The sequence below is a fragment of the Cucumis melo genome, chromosome 5 (genome assembly GCF_025177605.1).
Source record: "Cucumis melo cultivar AY chromosome 5, USDA_Cmelo_AY_1.0, whole genome shotgun sequence".
Lineage (NCBI taxonomy): Eukaryota > Viridiplantae > Streptophyta > Magnoliopsida > Cucurbitales > Cucurbitaceae > Cucumis > Cucumis melo.
In genome coordinates this window covers 5,018,542-5,034,964 of record NC_066861.1, presented here as the reverse complement: position 1 = coordinate 5,034,964, position 16,423 = coordinate 5,018,542, and the positions used below count along the sequence as shown (strand labels likewise).

The 16,423-nt window shown below is 29.0% G+C and overlaps 1 protein-coding gene and 1 non-coding gene across 6 annotated transcripts; both read left to right on the top strand.

Moving 5' to 3' along the window:
- Positions 1-9,267: 9,267 nt before the first annotated feature.
- On the top strand, positions 9,268-14,752 carry LOC103502860 (protein WVD2-like 3). Of its 5 annotated transcripts, XM_051084559.1 has the most exons (10): positions 9,862-10,007; positions 10,373-10,910; positions 11,165-11,253; positions 11,345-11,438; positions 11,541-11,612; positions 11,765-11,875; positions 11,998-12,225; positions 13,022-13,212; positions 13,395-13,497; positions 14,202-14,752. In XM_051084559.1, the coding sequence occupies exons 1-8, from the start codon at positions 9,877-9,879 to the stop codon at positions 13,052-13,054; spliced, it is 1,296 nt and encodes a 431-aa protein (XP_050940516.1). In that variant the 5' UTR covers positions 9,862-9,876; the 3' UTR covers positions 13,055-13,212; positions 13,395-13,497; positions 14,202-14,752. The 5 variants fall into 5 exon arrangements, with proteins under 5 accessions (XP_008465198.2, XP_050940517.1, XP_050940516.1 ...); XM_008466976.2 differs by lacking the exons at positions 9,862-10,007; positions 13,022-13,212; positions 13,395-13,497; positions 14,202-14,752 and adding an exon at positions 9,268-9,416 and having other exon boundaries at positions 11,348-11,438; positions 11,998-12,619; XM_051084560.1 differs by lacking the exons at positions 9,862-10,007; positions 13,022-13,212; positions 13,395-13,497; positions 14,202-14,752 and adding an exon at positions 9,268-9,416 and having other exon boundaries at positions 11,998-12,619.
- On the top strand, positions 14,527-14,625 carry MIR166I (microRNA MIR166i). The gene is given in 1 exon segment (NR_120709.1): positions 14,527-14,625. It is a non-coding gene; the product is annotated as a microRNA MIR166i (primary transcript).
- Positions 14,753-16,423: the final 1,671 nt, after the last annotated feature.

The window sequence follows — 16,423 nt, the reverse complement described above, 5'->3', positions numbered from 1 at the left end:
CTACCGATTATAGAATGTGAGACATTGACATAAAGTTTACTACATTTGGAAAAAATATTTAATTGTATGTTCAATATTTTAGACATTGTAATTGCTCTCTTTTAAAGAGATTTAAACTTTTAGCTTTTTCTTTTTTAAGTGTTATAATGAATTAGGACTTGAGTTATGGTCTTGAAAAGAGTGATTTCATCATAAAGTTAAAAAATGATCCTTATACATTTAGAGTTGAACTCTAAGGCTGAAGAGGGAAAAATTAAGGTTAGTTGTAAATATAGCAATTAAATTCAAAATATTAACTAATACAATAACAATTTTAAAAATTGCAAATATAGACAATTTTTCAAAGTCTATCAATGATAAAAGTCTATCACTGAAATTTAAAAATTATATTGATCTATCAATAATATAAATCTATCACAAAATCTATTTGTTGTATTTATACTTCTTAAAAACTTCGTTATATACTTACTTTATTATTCTTAAAATTGCACTATCAAACAAAATACTTCCAAAACAAAGGGAAAATGGAACTAGAGAAGAATGAGCCACTAATTTCTAGGCCCAACTTACATCACTAAGAAAAAAGGAAGAAAAAGAAATGAAGCTAGGTGGCAAAGATTGAATTAGTATCAAAGTACTGTGTTTTTATAGTTAGAAGGCTAAATTACACTTTTAGTCCATAAATTTTGAACAACAAGACGGTTGTCCGACTGTATCTCTATGTTTCAAAATCATAAAATTTCAATCACAAGATTAAAAAATTGTTTAATTTGGACTCTTAGTTAACGCCTTCGTTTAATTACTAGTATAGGCATATTTTAGTTGTTTGTATGAATATTTCAAAAATCGATTGAAGGGATTGAATTCCTCCGTAGAAGCAAATGAATCGGAGAAGTGTAGTGTATTTTCTTGGAAAATCAAATAAGTGTAGCATTTCTACGAATGAGAATGAGAGTTTGTCTCTCTAGGTCCTTATCGGACTAAATTAGGTTAAAACCTAATTCAATTAAATTAATCATTAAAATGATTAAAGCATTTGAATCAAATTCAAAAGCATTAATTCTCAAATAACCTAGAGTTTTGGAGAAAAAAAATAGATTATTTTATATTAAATGATTAAATATTTAAATCACATTTAAATACACTAACAATCACATTTTATATAGTTTAAATATGCACATTAAACTATTATTTAATTGAATCACGTTCAAATACATTACTCCTCGTTCGGGGCGGTTCCCATAAGATTAAATGGATATCTCTAGGTCAATATATCATGTGAAGTATAAATATCTTCAATTGACAAATTTACAAAGATATAAATATCTCCCATTGACAAATTTACAAAAATATTAAATATTTTGGTAGTCCAGTCTTATACAAACTTTTTGTATTGGATACTCTCACACACATGAATGAAGGAATGATTTTGATAAAATCTTTTGTAATAATTACAAGGAGGGTCATATCCATAACAGTGGTGCTTTAGGATAAGATATCTAACTTTATTCATATACCATAGACTCCTTAAATTATTATAAATTTATTAAATGTAATGGCTTTATATTTTTTTTAACTTAAAAAAAGCCTTTGGATTCTTTCTTTACTAGATTAATGTTATGCAAAATCAAACACAATATTCTGATTAATGTTATTGTAGCTCCGATTGAATTTTGATTGTTTTGTCCCGAAGGCAAAGAGGCATTATCAGAATATTGTTTGCACTCTAAGTAGAGATAGCCGTAAAATGTTGAAAAGAAAATGTGATTCACGACTTAGCCTTTTTTTAAATAAGTTTTTGTTTACAGTTTTGGGTTGCATACCTTAGGCATCCAAACTCAGGTTACAAGATCTATGTGTTTCATCGCCAACCGTTCGCTAAACGTATTCTCATTCCATACATTGAAGTTCTCTGCATAAAAGATGTGTAAAGGCCAACCATTAATTATTTTTTTTTATTAAAAACCTAAAGCAGTCAACTAGTGTATAATTTAAAACAAATTAGCCTATTTCGTACTGTGGTGTTTTTCAACATTTTGTAGGTCAAATATGTAGTTTGATCGAGCTAATATGTTCTTGTTACAATGATCTTCAATCTGATAAGTGGAGATTTCTTTTAGAGTTTTTATCCACTTTATAAATGAGATCTTTCTATATAGTTGTCATTTGTTGACAAGATTATATATACTATAAATAAATAAATATATATATATATATATATATATATATTATTTACACCTTGTAATTTTAGTGGAGATTTTTACTTTGGTTTGAATTTTTACTCCGTTCACCTTGATTACGTTTCTCAATGTTGTTATCATCATTGTTATTTTTGTATCATGTGCTTGATTATTTAATATTGTTTATAGTTGAAATTTCTATTAATGCTATCAATTGCTATCACTTATAGCTAAACACATGTATTGAAGAGTAAACTCGTAATCTTAAAAAGTTTTACAAGTTTACTAATCAATATTTATTGTATTTACAAATATTTCAAGGTTATATTATATATTTTTTTGATTGTGTTGTTTGCTAAAGAAAAATTATGTACTCCAAACATTGAATTTCACATATTTACTGGAGGATAGTTTAGTAATCTATTATTATAACTCTATTTGGTATATTTTCAAAATAAATAAATAAATCATTTTCTTTTAAAATAAAACTCCCAAAATTATTCCTCACCACACTAAAATATATAACTATTTTAATCTATTATTATTCATGATACTCCAAACTTTCAAACATATTCACCGTATCACAACTTTTAAGAAATAATTTTTAAAAAAAATCATTAAAAAGGAAAGAAACAAAATTCCTTCATCTAGGAGGAACCATTATTGTTCTTTGGTCCAAAGCCACAAAAGTTAAGAATCACAATTCAATCTTTAGACCCATAACAAACCTTATTTTATTTCTAAAATCAAAATTATATACTCAATTCATATTCAAACTAAAAAAAGGGAGGTTAGGGAGTTTGGTGCCCTAATGGGATAAGCAAAATTATTAAAAACAAATATATTTTAAAACAATTCAAACAACCCTTCAAAGTTCTCAATAATAATAATAATAATAATAATAATAATATAAACAAGGCTTCAATATATATATATATATGAAAAGAAAAGAAAAGAAAAGAAAAGCCCAGCTATTACCAATGGATAAATCCAAATGATCAGGTACAAGCCACATAGTAGGCACTTAATCATCATAATTGAAACGTCCGTGGGGAAAATACTTCTCTCTCTTTTTTTCTAAAAACAAAGCTAATCGGTTTTCAATAAAAGTCTAGTAATAAATAACGGTAGATGGGAACAGAATTTAAATTTTTTTTTTTGTGTATTTCCTAACTATTTCAATTTATTTTACCATATATTTGAAAAATATTCTTTTAAGTAAATTTAAAATTTTAACATTTATTAGAAAATCTATAAAACTTACAAATAATTGTTTTAAAATATTTATAAATATAGTAAAATTTTACTTTACATCAGTGATAGATTCGATAAACATCTAGTAATATCTATCACTAAAGTGATAAATGTTTGTTTGGGGTTTCATCGCAAATAGAAAGTGAAATTGTAGTATATTTGTAAATAAGTTAACTCAATTTATTATATTGAGAAATATTAAAAAATAAAAATAAATAAAATAGTGTAAAATAATGATGTGTATTGAGTGTTTAATTTAAAAAAATTTAAATATTTATCGACCATTCAAAATAGTTTTTTACATATATTTTAAGCGGTTTTGATTAAAGTGTTTAAATAAAAATGATTTTAAAATTTGAAATTTATTAAAGGTATATATGAGTTATGGTTAAAGACAATTAAATATTGAAATAAGAATATAAAAATCAAAATAAATAGAAAAGGAAGGATGAAACTCATTTGTTGAGTCTTTTTAGCATCAAATAGTGTGGTTCCACAATGGCCCACTTTGCCTTTAATGCCACTCTATTTCAACTCATTCCTTCAACCAAACCAGACCAATCCAATCACATCCATGATAAATAATTAAATTATTTTCAATTAAATTATTCTTGTTGTTTCTATTTACTACTTCAACATTATAAAATTAGCAGAGCATCATCTTTTATGTAACACAAAGTTTAATTTCCTCACTAATTATATCTTAAATCTTCTAACACTTCATGAATTTCAACTACTGTTACAATTTATAATTTAATATTTATTGGATATAAAATTAAAAATTTAGAAGACCTACATTATACAGTTTAAAATTTTAGTCAAAAAAATAATAAAAATAACCAATTTGGAATACTCTCGTAAGTTCAATAATTCTACTTTCATGCTATATTTTTAAATGTCAAATGTCAAATTTTTAATTTTAATTATATATTTTTTAAAGATATCTCGTATATATATTCTATGTCGATTTGTGGAAAAATAAAATAAAACAAGAATCAATGTTCAAACATCTTTTGTTTGAATTTTTATTTTTAATCAAAACTCATAAACGTAGATTTTAAAATTTAAAGACTTTTTCTTTTATTTAAACTCGAAACCAACATAATATACTTTGTGATAACTGAACTATGTTCTTTTCCACGAAACTTGACATATACGTGTTTTTGGTTTCCGTTACTTCTTTCTTCCTTTCCCATTGTACACTAATTATGTGCTTCTTCTCAAATCATTGACAACTCACTATTTCCCTTCAATCATTGTAACATATATATATATCTCTTTACTTCTCTTTAATCCGGTGCAGGGCGGTGGTTGGCTTTTCCCTTTGAACCTTCCGCTTGCGGTTGAGCCACCGTCCGCCGCCTCCACCCTCCTTCTCTCCTAATCTTTATTTTAATTTATATGAACTTTAATTTCCATAACAAACATTGGTTATTTTATTTTACCAATTAATTATTATATGTTTCCTCTAACCTTTAAGTTATCGGATCCTAATTCCTAAATATGGCATCCCATTCAAGATAAGACATTAGAGTTGGCATCAAATTATATACTTCAATCATATGTGTCAATGCTTTTTTATTGTTGTCACTTGTCACCTAATTAAACATTATATTATTTTCTATATAATAAGGTATTATCATTCCCAACTTTTTTTATTTTGCTTTCTCTCCTGGATTTGCTTTCATTGTTATTATTATATTGGAGCATAACAATTCTTTTTCAAAGAAAGAGAAAATCAAATGGATTCTTTTTAGTTTTTATTAATGTGGGTAGGACTAATTTTATTTGAACTTTCAATAATCAATTTCTTGAAATTCGAACATTTTTTTGTCTTTAGGTTGCAGTAAACTTTAAAGTCTCATTTGATAATTTTTTTTAAATTTTTTCAGAAGTAAATTTGTAAACCCCTCTTCCACATCTAAGGTTTTTGTTGTGATATCTACCACTTTTATTAAAATTTTAAAAAATCAAACTAAAATTTGAAAATTAAAAGAATTGATTAAAAAAATTATTTTAAATGATAAAATCGTTAAAAGTATTTATAAATATAGAATAATTTTACTATAAATGTATTTAGTGACGGGTTAAAGAATTTTATATAAAGAAGTCACAAAGCACTATATAATAAATACTATAAAAAATGTTAAAAAAAAATATATCTACGTTTTATTGATGCTCCAATAGAATTCACTACATTTGTAGCAATAAAAAAAGATCGGTAATTTTCGCATGATTTTTTGTAATGTAAATATGTGAATTTAAAAATTGCATCAAAAAAGAAAAGAAAAAACAAAAAATAATTACCTTTTTCATGGAATATCTTTGAGAGAGTGAAAGTTTAGATCACCGACTTTGTTGCATTTTTTTAAATAAACAAAAAATAATAATTTTTTCATGAAATATTGTTGAGAGAGGGGAAGTTTAAATCACCGACTTTGTTACATTTTTTTTTCTAAATATTTGTTAGATAACAAATGTAAAAAAAATACAAAAAATAACAATTGTGAAATATTATCGAGAGAGTGGAAGTTGAGATTTGCAAAAGAAAATAAAAACAAAAAATAATACATTTTTCATAGAATATCGTTGAGATAGTGGAAATTTAGATCCCTAATTTTGTTGCATTTTTTTCTAAATATTTGTTAAATAACCAATGACGGCGAGGAAATATGGTTTTATCTTAGTTAGGTTTTTTTCCTCTTTTTAAGAAATTATCTTCCATCTATGAAATTAAAGGAAAGGAAAATTCTATTTTATCTTAGTTATTTTTTTTTCCTCTTTTTAAAAAGTTATTGGAATCAAACTCTTAACATGAGGGGTGTAATGTAGGACACAACCAATACACAAGAACTTGAATTTAGTTAAAATAGAGCATTATTTGATATATATCTTAATTCGAAACTTCAAAATTAATATTATAATACAAAAACCGATAATGTAAGGGGCACGTGCCCCTAAATAAAACTGCTCTTGAGTGTATCGCGGTTTATATTGATAAAATTTGAAATTTTGCTACATTTAATAAATATTGTAAGATTGCAAACTATACCATTAAAAAATATGCATAGTTTTCAAAAATCAAATCATTACGGAATATCTAAATAAAAACTTTGATTTGAAGGACAGACTTCAAAAAATAAAGCTTAGATAAATTGAAGTAAACCTTCTTGTTCATAATTAAAGAACTTATTTCCAACATTAAAGAAAATGAATAGAAAAGCAATGAGATTACTCATATAATATATTCCACATATATAACCATTAGTTACATAACTTTAATAGTTTGTTTTTCCCTTTCTATTTTTTTTTTTTTTCCTCTTCAATGAGAAATAGATAATTATAAATGTGTGGTATAAGGTAGGGAAGTGGGTTTGAGGAAAAATTAATTAATTTGGAGGTTGACGAGGCATTATCAAAAGGGTTAAGAAGCAATAATCAAATATGGGGCCTAATCAATTATTTAGATGCAACATCTTTCTCTTTCTTTACTTTTTAGTTAAGACATGAACCTCTTTTTACACACACATGCCCCTTTCTCATCTACTTTAACCCTAATCCCTCTTTATTTTTCCATTTAAATCACACTCATAATTCAACTAATCCTTCAATTATTTTTAGAAATTCATTCCTAATACTATATTCGTCATTTAGAATTTTATATAAATATTATTCACTACCAAATTTCTCTTTAGGGAATATTTTTACTTAAATTATGTTGTATTAGTACATTTATATTATTGCGTTTTAGGTGTAATAATTGAATAATATTGTTTTTGGATACCTTTTATATCTTATTTAATGACATGTTTTGTTCATAACCAATATAAAAATATTGTGTTCATTAGTATTTTCTTTCATTGGTTGGTATACAAACTAAAGGTTAAGGGATCTTACATATAAATAATTAAAATGATGTGATTTGTAGGTAATCTTACATACTAGTTGTTTATATGCATTGTTGACAATACATCTCAATAATTAATTATTGATCACTATCTCCAATGTAATTAATAATTTAATAAAATTTGGTATAAGTGAGAATAGAAGATTCTAGTTTCTTTTATTTATTTAAAGTAAGGCAAACAAAAAACACACAAACTAAAAAAACAATTCACTAAACAATATTCCAATGACAGAACCCACAAAGAACTCATCAGGGCAGGTGGAATGCATATCAAAGCCACTGACTTGAAAAATAGCTTGACATGGCTGCAAATTAAAGCAGCACCTTCAACACAAAAATAGCTTCCAACAAAGATTGATGGGTGATCGTACACGCCAAGTCATTCTCCAAAATTTCGGTTAGAATCCGTGATATGCTAAAAATTCAAAAGGGGACGATCCTTCCTACTAGAGACTTTTTCCTAAATATCATCGGATTAATTAGAAAATTTAAAGAATAAATAGTCACGAGACGTCATCACTATTTTAGAGAACACGAAACAATATAACAACAATATACCAATGACACATGTGGTTTTGCACCTGTAACTTGTCCATGCTACCAACTATACCATAAAATATCTAGAAATAATAACTCCAAATGAAAGAAGATCGACCCAATCAAGATACCATTGATTTATTAAGATACGAAGTTCGATAGGTACTATGGCAAAAAAGACTTCAGAACCGTCTCTTTTCCAATCTCTACCACCACATAATACACCAACCTAGAGAGTTATTTTGAGTTCCCTGGACAAAGGGCCATAACCAAATAATCATTTAGAGGAGAAAAGCAAGCATCTTAGAATGTAAAAGTCATCTACATCTAAGATAATCATCATACTAAATTGCTAGACAATATGACATTGACAATTAAAAATTAAACCATAGTTTTGACAATTAAGAATTATACCATATTGAGTAGCAAGGTTCTTCCTCAATAATGAATCTAATAAATTAAAAGATTACAAACTATCGTAAACATAAAGAATAGCCTACCAACGCCAAGACAATGAACTAGAAAGCTCGATTCTCTTAATACTTTAAATTTCTTGTCTCTCAAATGGAGACTTAATTTAATAATTTAAATTATGTTTAGCACCTACCTTTCATATTTTTGACATGTATCTTGGGATGGTGTTCACATTTTTCATAAACTAATTGATTTACATTCAATAAAAAAACATTTTAGTACAAGTTTGGAGGTTTGGCCATTTGAACTTGACATTTTGATCCATACAATACCAATTAAGCTATGCTTTAAACGACATCAAACAAACATTTTAGAAAATTCACTGCATATTTCATATTTAATTATGTCTTCTATTGGATAAAAGAAAACCATTCGTTTTAACATTTATTTAAATTCAATATAATTTATTTAAGTGTAGTGAAATTAAACCAAAATATTTTTTTAAATGATTTTATTATATACCAAAATATTACAATTTATTAGATAAAAAATAGATTATTATCGGTATCTTTTATGATATAAAAAGAGATCGATTATAGTCTATATGAATTAAATTCATAGTAAATAATAAATAATATTTTACTATATTATGCTATTTTTTAAAATAATCGAAATCAAACTGAGATTAAAATATAGAAATTAGTTGAGTTTTTCTGCAAATAGTGCCTTCTTCGGGCGCTTAAACAATTTAAAATGTTAATTTTCAAAATTGAACATTGTTAGTAAAGTGAAAGTTTCACTTTTAATATTTCCCATAAGATTCAAATATAGGGGGGTCCATTTTAAAACAAAGGAAATAATATTACATTATATAAAAAGCTACAATTTAATTTAAATAAATATAAGTTTTTAAAATTTCATCCTTTTTCTTTCTAAATAAGTTAAAAAAATAATTAAAAGAAAGGAAAAAAAACGGGTAATGGCGCCGTTAAAAAACGAGAGTCGGCACCGACGCGGCAATGGGTTTTATATAAACAAGGAACAGAAACAGGACGCACTTCGACACCGTTCTTGGAATCGCGACTTCACTCTGATGCTTTAGTACAATCCCAAGCAATCCACAGGTATCGTTTCCATTCTTCTTCTTCTTTCTACATTGTGTAGAATGGTTCTTTCTATTGATGTAATAGTTAGATCTGGTTGCTCTCTCTCGATCCATTTATTTTACTATCACAATGTGTTGATGTTCTCTTGATTTCTTGTCGCTACATTTTGTTGCTTAATCTGCTGCTGAATTTTGAAAATGATTTGTTGATACGGGGATTGAGAGGTTGTGTTGTCGATCATCGTAATCTATCTATCTATATATATATATATATATATATATATATATATATATATATATATATATATATATATATATATATATATATATATATATATATATATTTTAGTTCATTCATAATGACTGCTTTCGTTTGGGAAGTTGTATATGTTGTTACGGTATTGGTTAGATAAATGTTAATTAAGGTAATGCCCACTACCTGTTTGTGCATTTTATGAAGCTAAATATATTTTGATGGCATGATGAGATATTTGATAATTATAGTTATTATAGAAAATAATCTTTTGACTTGCGATCATAGGTTTGAATCTGTTTATGCTTTCGGGTTGAATGGTGATATAAGATGGTATTGGTGTGGGAGAGCGGGAGGGTAATGTCATTTCCACCCTATTCAATATTGATTTCTAGTTGTTGGGTCTTTTACAAATTTTCAATCCCATTAGAGTAGTGAGGGAGAGTATTAAGATATTGTTAATTGATCAGTACCTAACCATTTAAATTTTTGGGGTGAGTGGTGATTTAACATCATATAGTTCATTTTATACAACTGGCAAATTAGTGTAGCTCCAATTCTCTTTCTCTCTCTCAAAATATTGTTTTCGTTAAGTACAGCCTTGGATTTTCTCATATATGCAGTAGGTATGTGCATTGATGTGTTTAACTTTATTGTAGATTTGTGTACTAATTCCAATTGTGATCCTATAGAATCCATTATCACAAATTTCGTCATTGCAGTATTATGGAGATGGATGGTACAGATGTTTGCATGGACAAAGAGCCAGATCGTGTGATAACATATTCCACTGGAGGAGTTTCTAATGTTTCATCTTGTGAAGACAGCCTCAGTCATCAAGATGTCATGGAGTCGTTTGGGGAAATAAATGGGGATCATGATATCAACAATTCAGAAGAGGGAAGCGAAGCAAAGGAATATGAAGTGAAGGAATGCACAAATGAAAAATCAATCAAGATTCATGAACTGCACCTTTCAGAGAAACCTGACCAACAACAAAATGTGGTCAGCTCGAAGAATGAGAAAGAGAGACTGGAGGAGATGGTACTACAAGAAGGAAAGAATGATGAAAAATCTCTTTTAACTGTGAACTCATCGAAATCTTCTGCTGGAAATGTTCGTACAAGACACACTGTTCCACAGCCATTTGCCTTAGCAACAGAAAAGCGTGCTTCATATGGTACTCGATCTCCCAATGCTATCACCACTGAAAAATCTACCAAAAACAATGTTCGGACTGCAAAGACCAAATCAAATCAGGTACCTTCTAATGGAACATAATTCTACTAGTGTTCAACTCAGTTCCAAGGATGTGTTTAATTCAACTCCTCGTGGACAAAGAGCTTCTTACTTTATCAACTGCCTTCACTTGAAGGGATGCTGATTAATTATAATCCTAAATAATTTTTTTGGTTTGTATAAGTTAGCGTGTAGTGCCTTGTGCCTCAGGAAATACTGATTTTTTAGTTGTACGCCTATATGTGGCTCAAAGAATTTTCTTTTACTTCCTGCAGCCCGCATCACCCCGGGTGCTGAGGAAACCACTGCAACCTACTAACAAGAAGCATGCTGATGAGGAAGATTCCTGCTCGGTAGTTTCCATGTATCTTTCTTATCTTTATTCTATTTTATTTGCTAATAGATATAATCTTCTCTATTTTCTCTAAAATTGATTTTTGCTTATTGATTGGTAGCAGTGCAGCATCATCTCGGGCTATCAAGATCAGAACTACTGTTGCATCAGCTCCTTCATTTAGATGCACAGAGCGTGCAGAGAAAAGGAAGGAGGTATGACCATCCCCAAGTTTATCCTATCGTTCTTTGTACACAACGATTTCCATACTAATCTTTATCCTGCATTCTTACTACCTTTTTTTCTCATTTATCTAGTTTAATTCGAAATTGGAGGAAAAACTCCAAGCTCTGGTGGCTGAGAAGACCGAGTGTGAGACGAGGTCCAAGGTAAAATATGTTCTTGCTCTGGGGGAGGAGGATGTTTGTTGCTACCTCATTTTCTTTTTCTTCTTCAAATATTTTCTTTTCTTTCTGAATATAATTTTGAAGTTGTTATCTTTTCTTCTTTTACATCTTCATCAATCTTCCAAAATTTTAAGGAAGAGACTGAGGCAGCTATCAAACAACTAAGAAAGAGTTTATTATTCAAAGCAAATCCAATGCCAAGCTTCTACCATGACGGGCCTCCTCCCAAGGCTGAGCTGAAAAAGGTACTTGTTACAAATTTATGTGCCCCCTGCAGTATCTTGACAAACAGAGAACATATTATTGGGAATATATGAATTCATTGTCTGCTTATGTTATCATTAATAATACTCTGTTTGACTGCCAGCCCCCACCAACTCGTGCAAAGTCACCTAAACTTGGCCGACGTAAGAGTTGCAACAATGTTGTTAATTCATCGTATGGAGACAAGATAAAAGTCAGTTGTGGCAATGGAACTGGTCGTGGTACAAAGAGTTGCAACAAAGATATCATTGCATTGAATGTTATTGGGGACCAGAGCGATGTCTTTCGCTTTGTAGAAAACAAGCTGAAGCAAGGAGGAGCCTTTTCCGAGGTGATTCCTACTGATGTAAATGGTCCAAAGAATATGAATATTTCTGTCCAGTCTTGAGTTTGTGACGAACTTCCAAGTCTCTTTTATCATGCTTACTATATCTAGCATTTTTCAAGAGTTCATTGCGGTGGTTTCTGTAATTTATGAAATGTAAATTTCTGTAATTTATATCGTTTGATTAAGCGGAAGCATCTTACTTCCAGATAAAATATTTATCTTATAAGGGCCCTCCCCCTGAAAGGAAAAAAGGAAAACAGAGAGAAGGAGATCTACTAAGATGTGGTCCGGTCTGTTGTTTCCTTGGTTACTTCCTCTTGTACGTAAATTATACATTGACCATTCTTGTTTCTCTAGACTTCAATTTGAGAATAAACGTGGATATTGTTCCTGTGGATTTATTGCTTTATGTTACATGACTTCCATTGTTCGTGAATCTAATTTTTGCTTTCTATTAGAAGAGGGGACTATTGACTTCAGTTATTGACATGCATGGTTGACGAATCAAAACAAGGTGCATTGCATAGAAGTCCTGATTCCTGTCTGGAAAATATTTTTGCATCAGCTAACTAAGAGAGAATAACTAAAAGGGCTAGAACAAAAAATGTGTTAAATTTAGGTGTTGGATCCTCAAAATGCCAAGTACTTGATAAATATTGGGCGTTTTAGTGCATGAGTTGGATTTGTTAACTTCCGAGTAATTCAAGATTAAGAAGGAACTTATTGTTGACATGTAAGTATACTTAACATTTTTGCCTTCTTTGTTGCTTTTTTTCTTTCCTAATAATGATTTTGACAGGGAATGCAAAACATGAAACAACGCAAAACATGAAACAAACTTGAATTAATCTCACCTCGACACAAACATTAGAAGTGTTCTCACGGGTCTTCTTCCCCACAGCCAAGAAATGCATTTAGTCTATCGTCTGGACTCTCAACTGTCTTTGACGACGCAACCAGCTCACAAGTTGCTCGGCTCCCTTTTCTAAGGTAAAAGAGAATCCTTTTACCCTTGCTTCTGTAGCGTATAATATGCTTAAGATCTTGGACAACCATTAAGATTTCTGAATCTCTCTCAAAATGTGTTATTAATAGGTTGAAGGCTTATCTTTTCTCCACTAGTGGAGAACTCTCATTAATCTGAATTGTGAACTCAATGTCTGTCCTTACAGCTAAAGTTTCTGTAGTTAATAAAAGAAGAGGGGCTCCATAAAGAAAAAGATGCAGCTGTCATGATCATCCTTCTACAGTGCCAAAATTTGCTACGACTTCAAGGTAACCTTTTCCACCAGGATTTAATGCTGTGTATGCGTTTGATTTAAGAATATCAGGATTAGATCTCTTTTACCACCCTGACGTTTAGAATTGTAAGGATCTAAACTTACAAACCACAAAACCTGCAAATGTTAATACATTACATAAGTTTTTTATTTTTTATTACTCGTTCTTTTTCAAAAATTCAATTATAGATCAAGCAAACCCAAATTTCTGGGGCTGTGCTTTTCTGTTCGTCCATATGTTTGTATTTGAACTGTTGCTCGTTTTCTCCTATATAAATATTCCATTCCTTGGCTTTTTGGGTGTTTAGCCTTCCAAAAGTGTATTGTCTTGATTGCATGCAGCCAAATTGCCACTGATATCTTTCCCAAATTCTTATGATTGACAAATCTCCATTCATTCTTTATGCCCTGACATGAGAAATGAGCGGCATGAAGAGATTAATTTCATAGGCCTGAGTTTACATATGTACGCATACAAATTATAAATACTTCTTAGTAAATAGTAGTACGCAAATTTCAACTTATAATAAATGATTTCCAGTCTGCCCTTCTGTATTATAACAAGTTCTGTTTTTTTTCCTTTGCTCCACATGTTTTCTGCGTAAAGTCTTGTGTTTTGCTTTCTTCTTTTACTATATCTATCTTGCTGTTTTCATAGCATTTATCTAACGTTTGTTTACGTGTTTGGTTCATAACTAGGTACGTTTAATTACTAAACAATCTTCCTGTACAGTTATGGCTATCTAAGTTAGCCCACCCTACTAAGCTTCTTGTTGAACTACCCCAGCCTCTCCCTTGCAATTTCAACAAACACGGTCTTACTATTTCTGTCGTTTTGTTTTGATTGTCTTTTTAGTTAAAAGTTGAAGATCTTGATTTGGTAGATGTGGAAAAAGTACTCCCGTTGGAGTGCACAACTGAATCATTGACCTTCAAATTTGTAAGTTTGAATCTCTCGATATATATATGTACACATAACTGCACGAAGAACAATTGGCATGCTTGAATTTCTTTATTTCTTTGTTGAGGAGAATGGAAACTGGTTCGAGAACGTTTGTATGGATGAACATAAAAAGAGTCTTTCATCCGAACGATCTCGGACCAGGCTTCATTCTCGCCAGCTCTTCAATTATCTAGTGCATAACGACTAACGGTAAGTTCACATCCCTCTCTCAATTTTAAAGTTTTTTCTGGTGACTGTGTCCGAGAGAATGATGTATAGGGCGAAGAAGGCAAAGTCATACTTTGTTCATGGAGTTTACTTCAAAGTCCTATTCTATGCATTATAATTTTCTACTACTTTCGTGTAATTTTTTAGGTTGAGGTGGGATTTTGTTTGTCGTACTTTGAGTTTCAAATTTTAATATAGTTAATAATTAAATTAACTAATTGATATTAATTCTAAAAGCATTAATATAATTATAGTTATGGGAAAATATTTTAAATGGTAAAAATATTTATAATGATTTAGAAATCGTAGTAAAAATTTTGGTAAAATGTTTACGTGATTTATTTGGACTAATAAAAATTTATTAAATAAATGTAATAATTATTTACAGAAATGAAGCTAATGATATCTTGAATATATTTAGTGAGTTAAATTAAGTTGTTGAAAAATGTTAAGAGTATGGAGTTTGTTACGATTATACACATAAAGAAGGATGGATCTAGGAAGGAGCAGCGGGCACATGCTCCACTCACATTGCATTGGTACACACATGCATATACTGTTTTTTATTAAATATGACATAAAATGTACTTATATTTAAATATAAAGCATGCGTGCCCGCTTTAGAATAAACTTCAATATTTGGTTCATTGGTTATTTATATCTTTGCCTCAAGGTTCGGCTTCTTCTTATTTAAATTAACATACTTTTGTTGCTTTTGTTAATCGTTTATTCTTTTGTTTTTGTCTTTTAAATTAAACCTGTCACTGGTGGAAATAAATTTTAAAAAATGAAAAACAATATGATCATCAAACATATTTTTAGTTTTTAAGAATTTGTTTTTATTTTTGAAATTTAGTTAAGATTTTGTACTTGGAAAAATACAATAAAAATACCAAAATTTCAAAATAAAAAATTGTTGCCAAATTTTTGAAAATTAAAACATATAAACTTTATTAGAAAAATACAATAAAAATACCAAAATAAAAAATAAAAAATTGTTGCCAAATTTTTGAAAATTAAAACATATAAACTTTATTTTCACGTATAATTTTTACACTTTGTTATCTACTTAGTATTTGGTATTTTAGGTATTTAACTTATAATTGAATTTTAGTTATTTGTAACCGTAATTACGACAGATTTGATTAGAATACATTAGTATGTAAAAAGAGCTAGATAGATCATATGTATGAAATATTATCTATACTATATGTAGTATAAATTAATCAATCTTATAACTAATGTCTAATAGATGGAGAAATATTGTCAAAGTCTCATGTGATATTTATAGTCAGAAGGCAGTATATGCTCTAGCATAACTATGAAATGAATTCTCAATTGGACATGACTCGTGGTTCCTGAGATTCTTATACAAAATTAAACCCGTTAGCCATACTCTTATGAGTATCAAACACAATAACAAGATCATTAAGTTCTTCAAATGCAGCTTTAAGGTTGCGAAAATATCAATGCAATGACAAATCATTATCTAAATTAATGATAGCAAAAGGGGAAGGGACAAAATTTGAATTACCATCAAGCGTGCAAGTAGTAAGTAAAGTATCCAAGTATTTTGTAACATCCCGATTCATTGAACTAAGCTGGGGTTGGTACTATTAAAAGAAATCAAAACTTTCTTAATAAAATGAGAAAATAAAACTAACTTTAATTGAAAACCTCAAATGCTTATTCAAATTTTAAATAAATAAATGTACGTAGAAACAAATCTCTAAAAATAAAATCATAGCTC

Bases quoted from the DNA above. Each gene is read 5' to 3' on its own strand.
- LOC103502860 (XM_051084557.1), top strand. From the start codon at position 9,877: ATGATGAGATATTTGATAATTATAGTTATTATAGAAAATAATCTTTTG. The intron at 10,008-10,372 runs GTAATGTCATTT...TCGTCATTGCAG, and splicing joins TGGTGTGGGAGAGCGGGAGG to TATTATGGAGATGGATGGTA. The intron at 11,439-11,540 runs GTATGACCATCC...TCATTTATCTAG, and splicing joins GTGCAGAGAAAAGGAAGGAG to TTTAATTCGAAATTGGAGGA.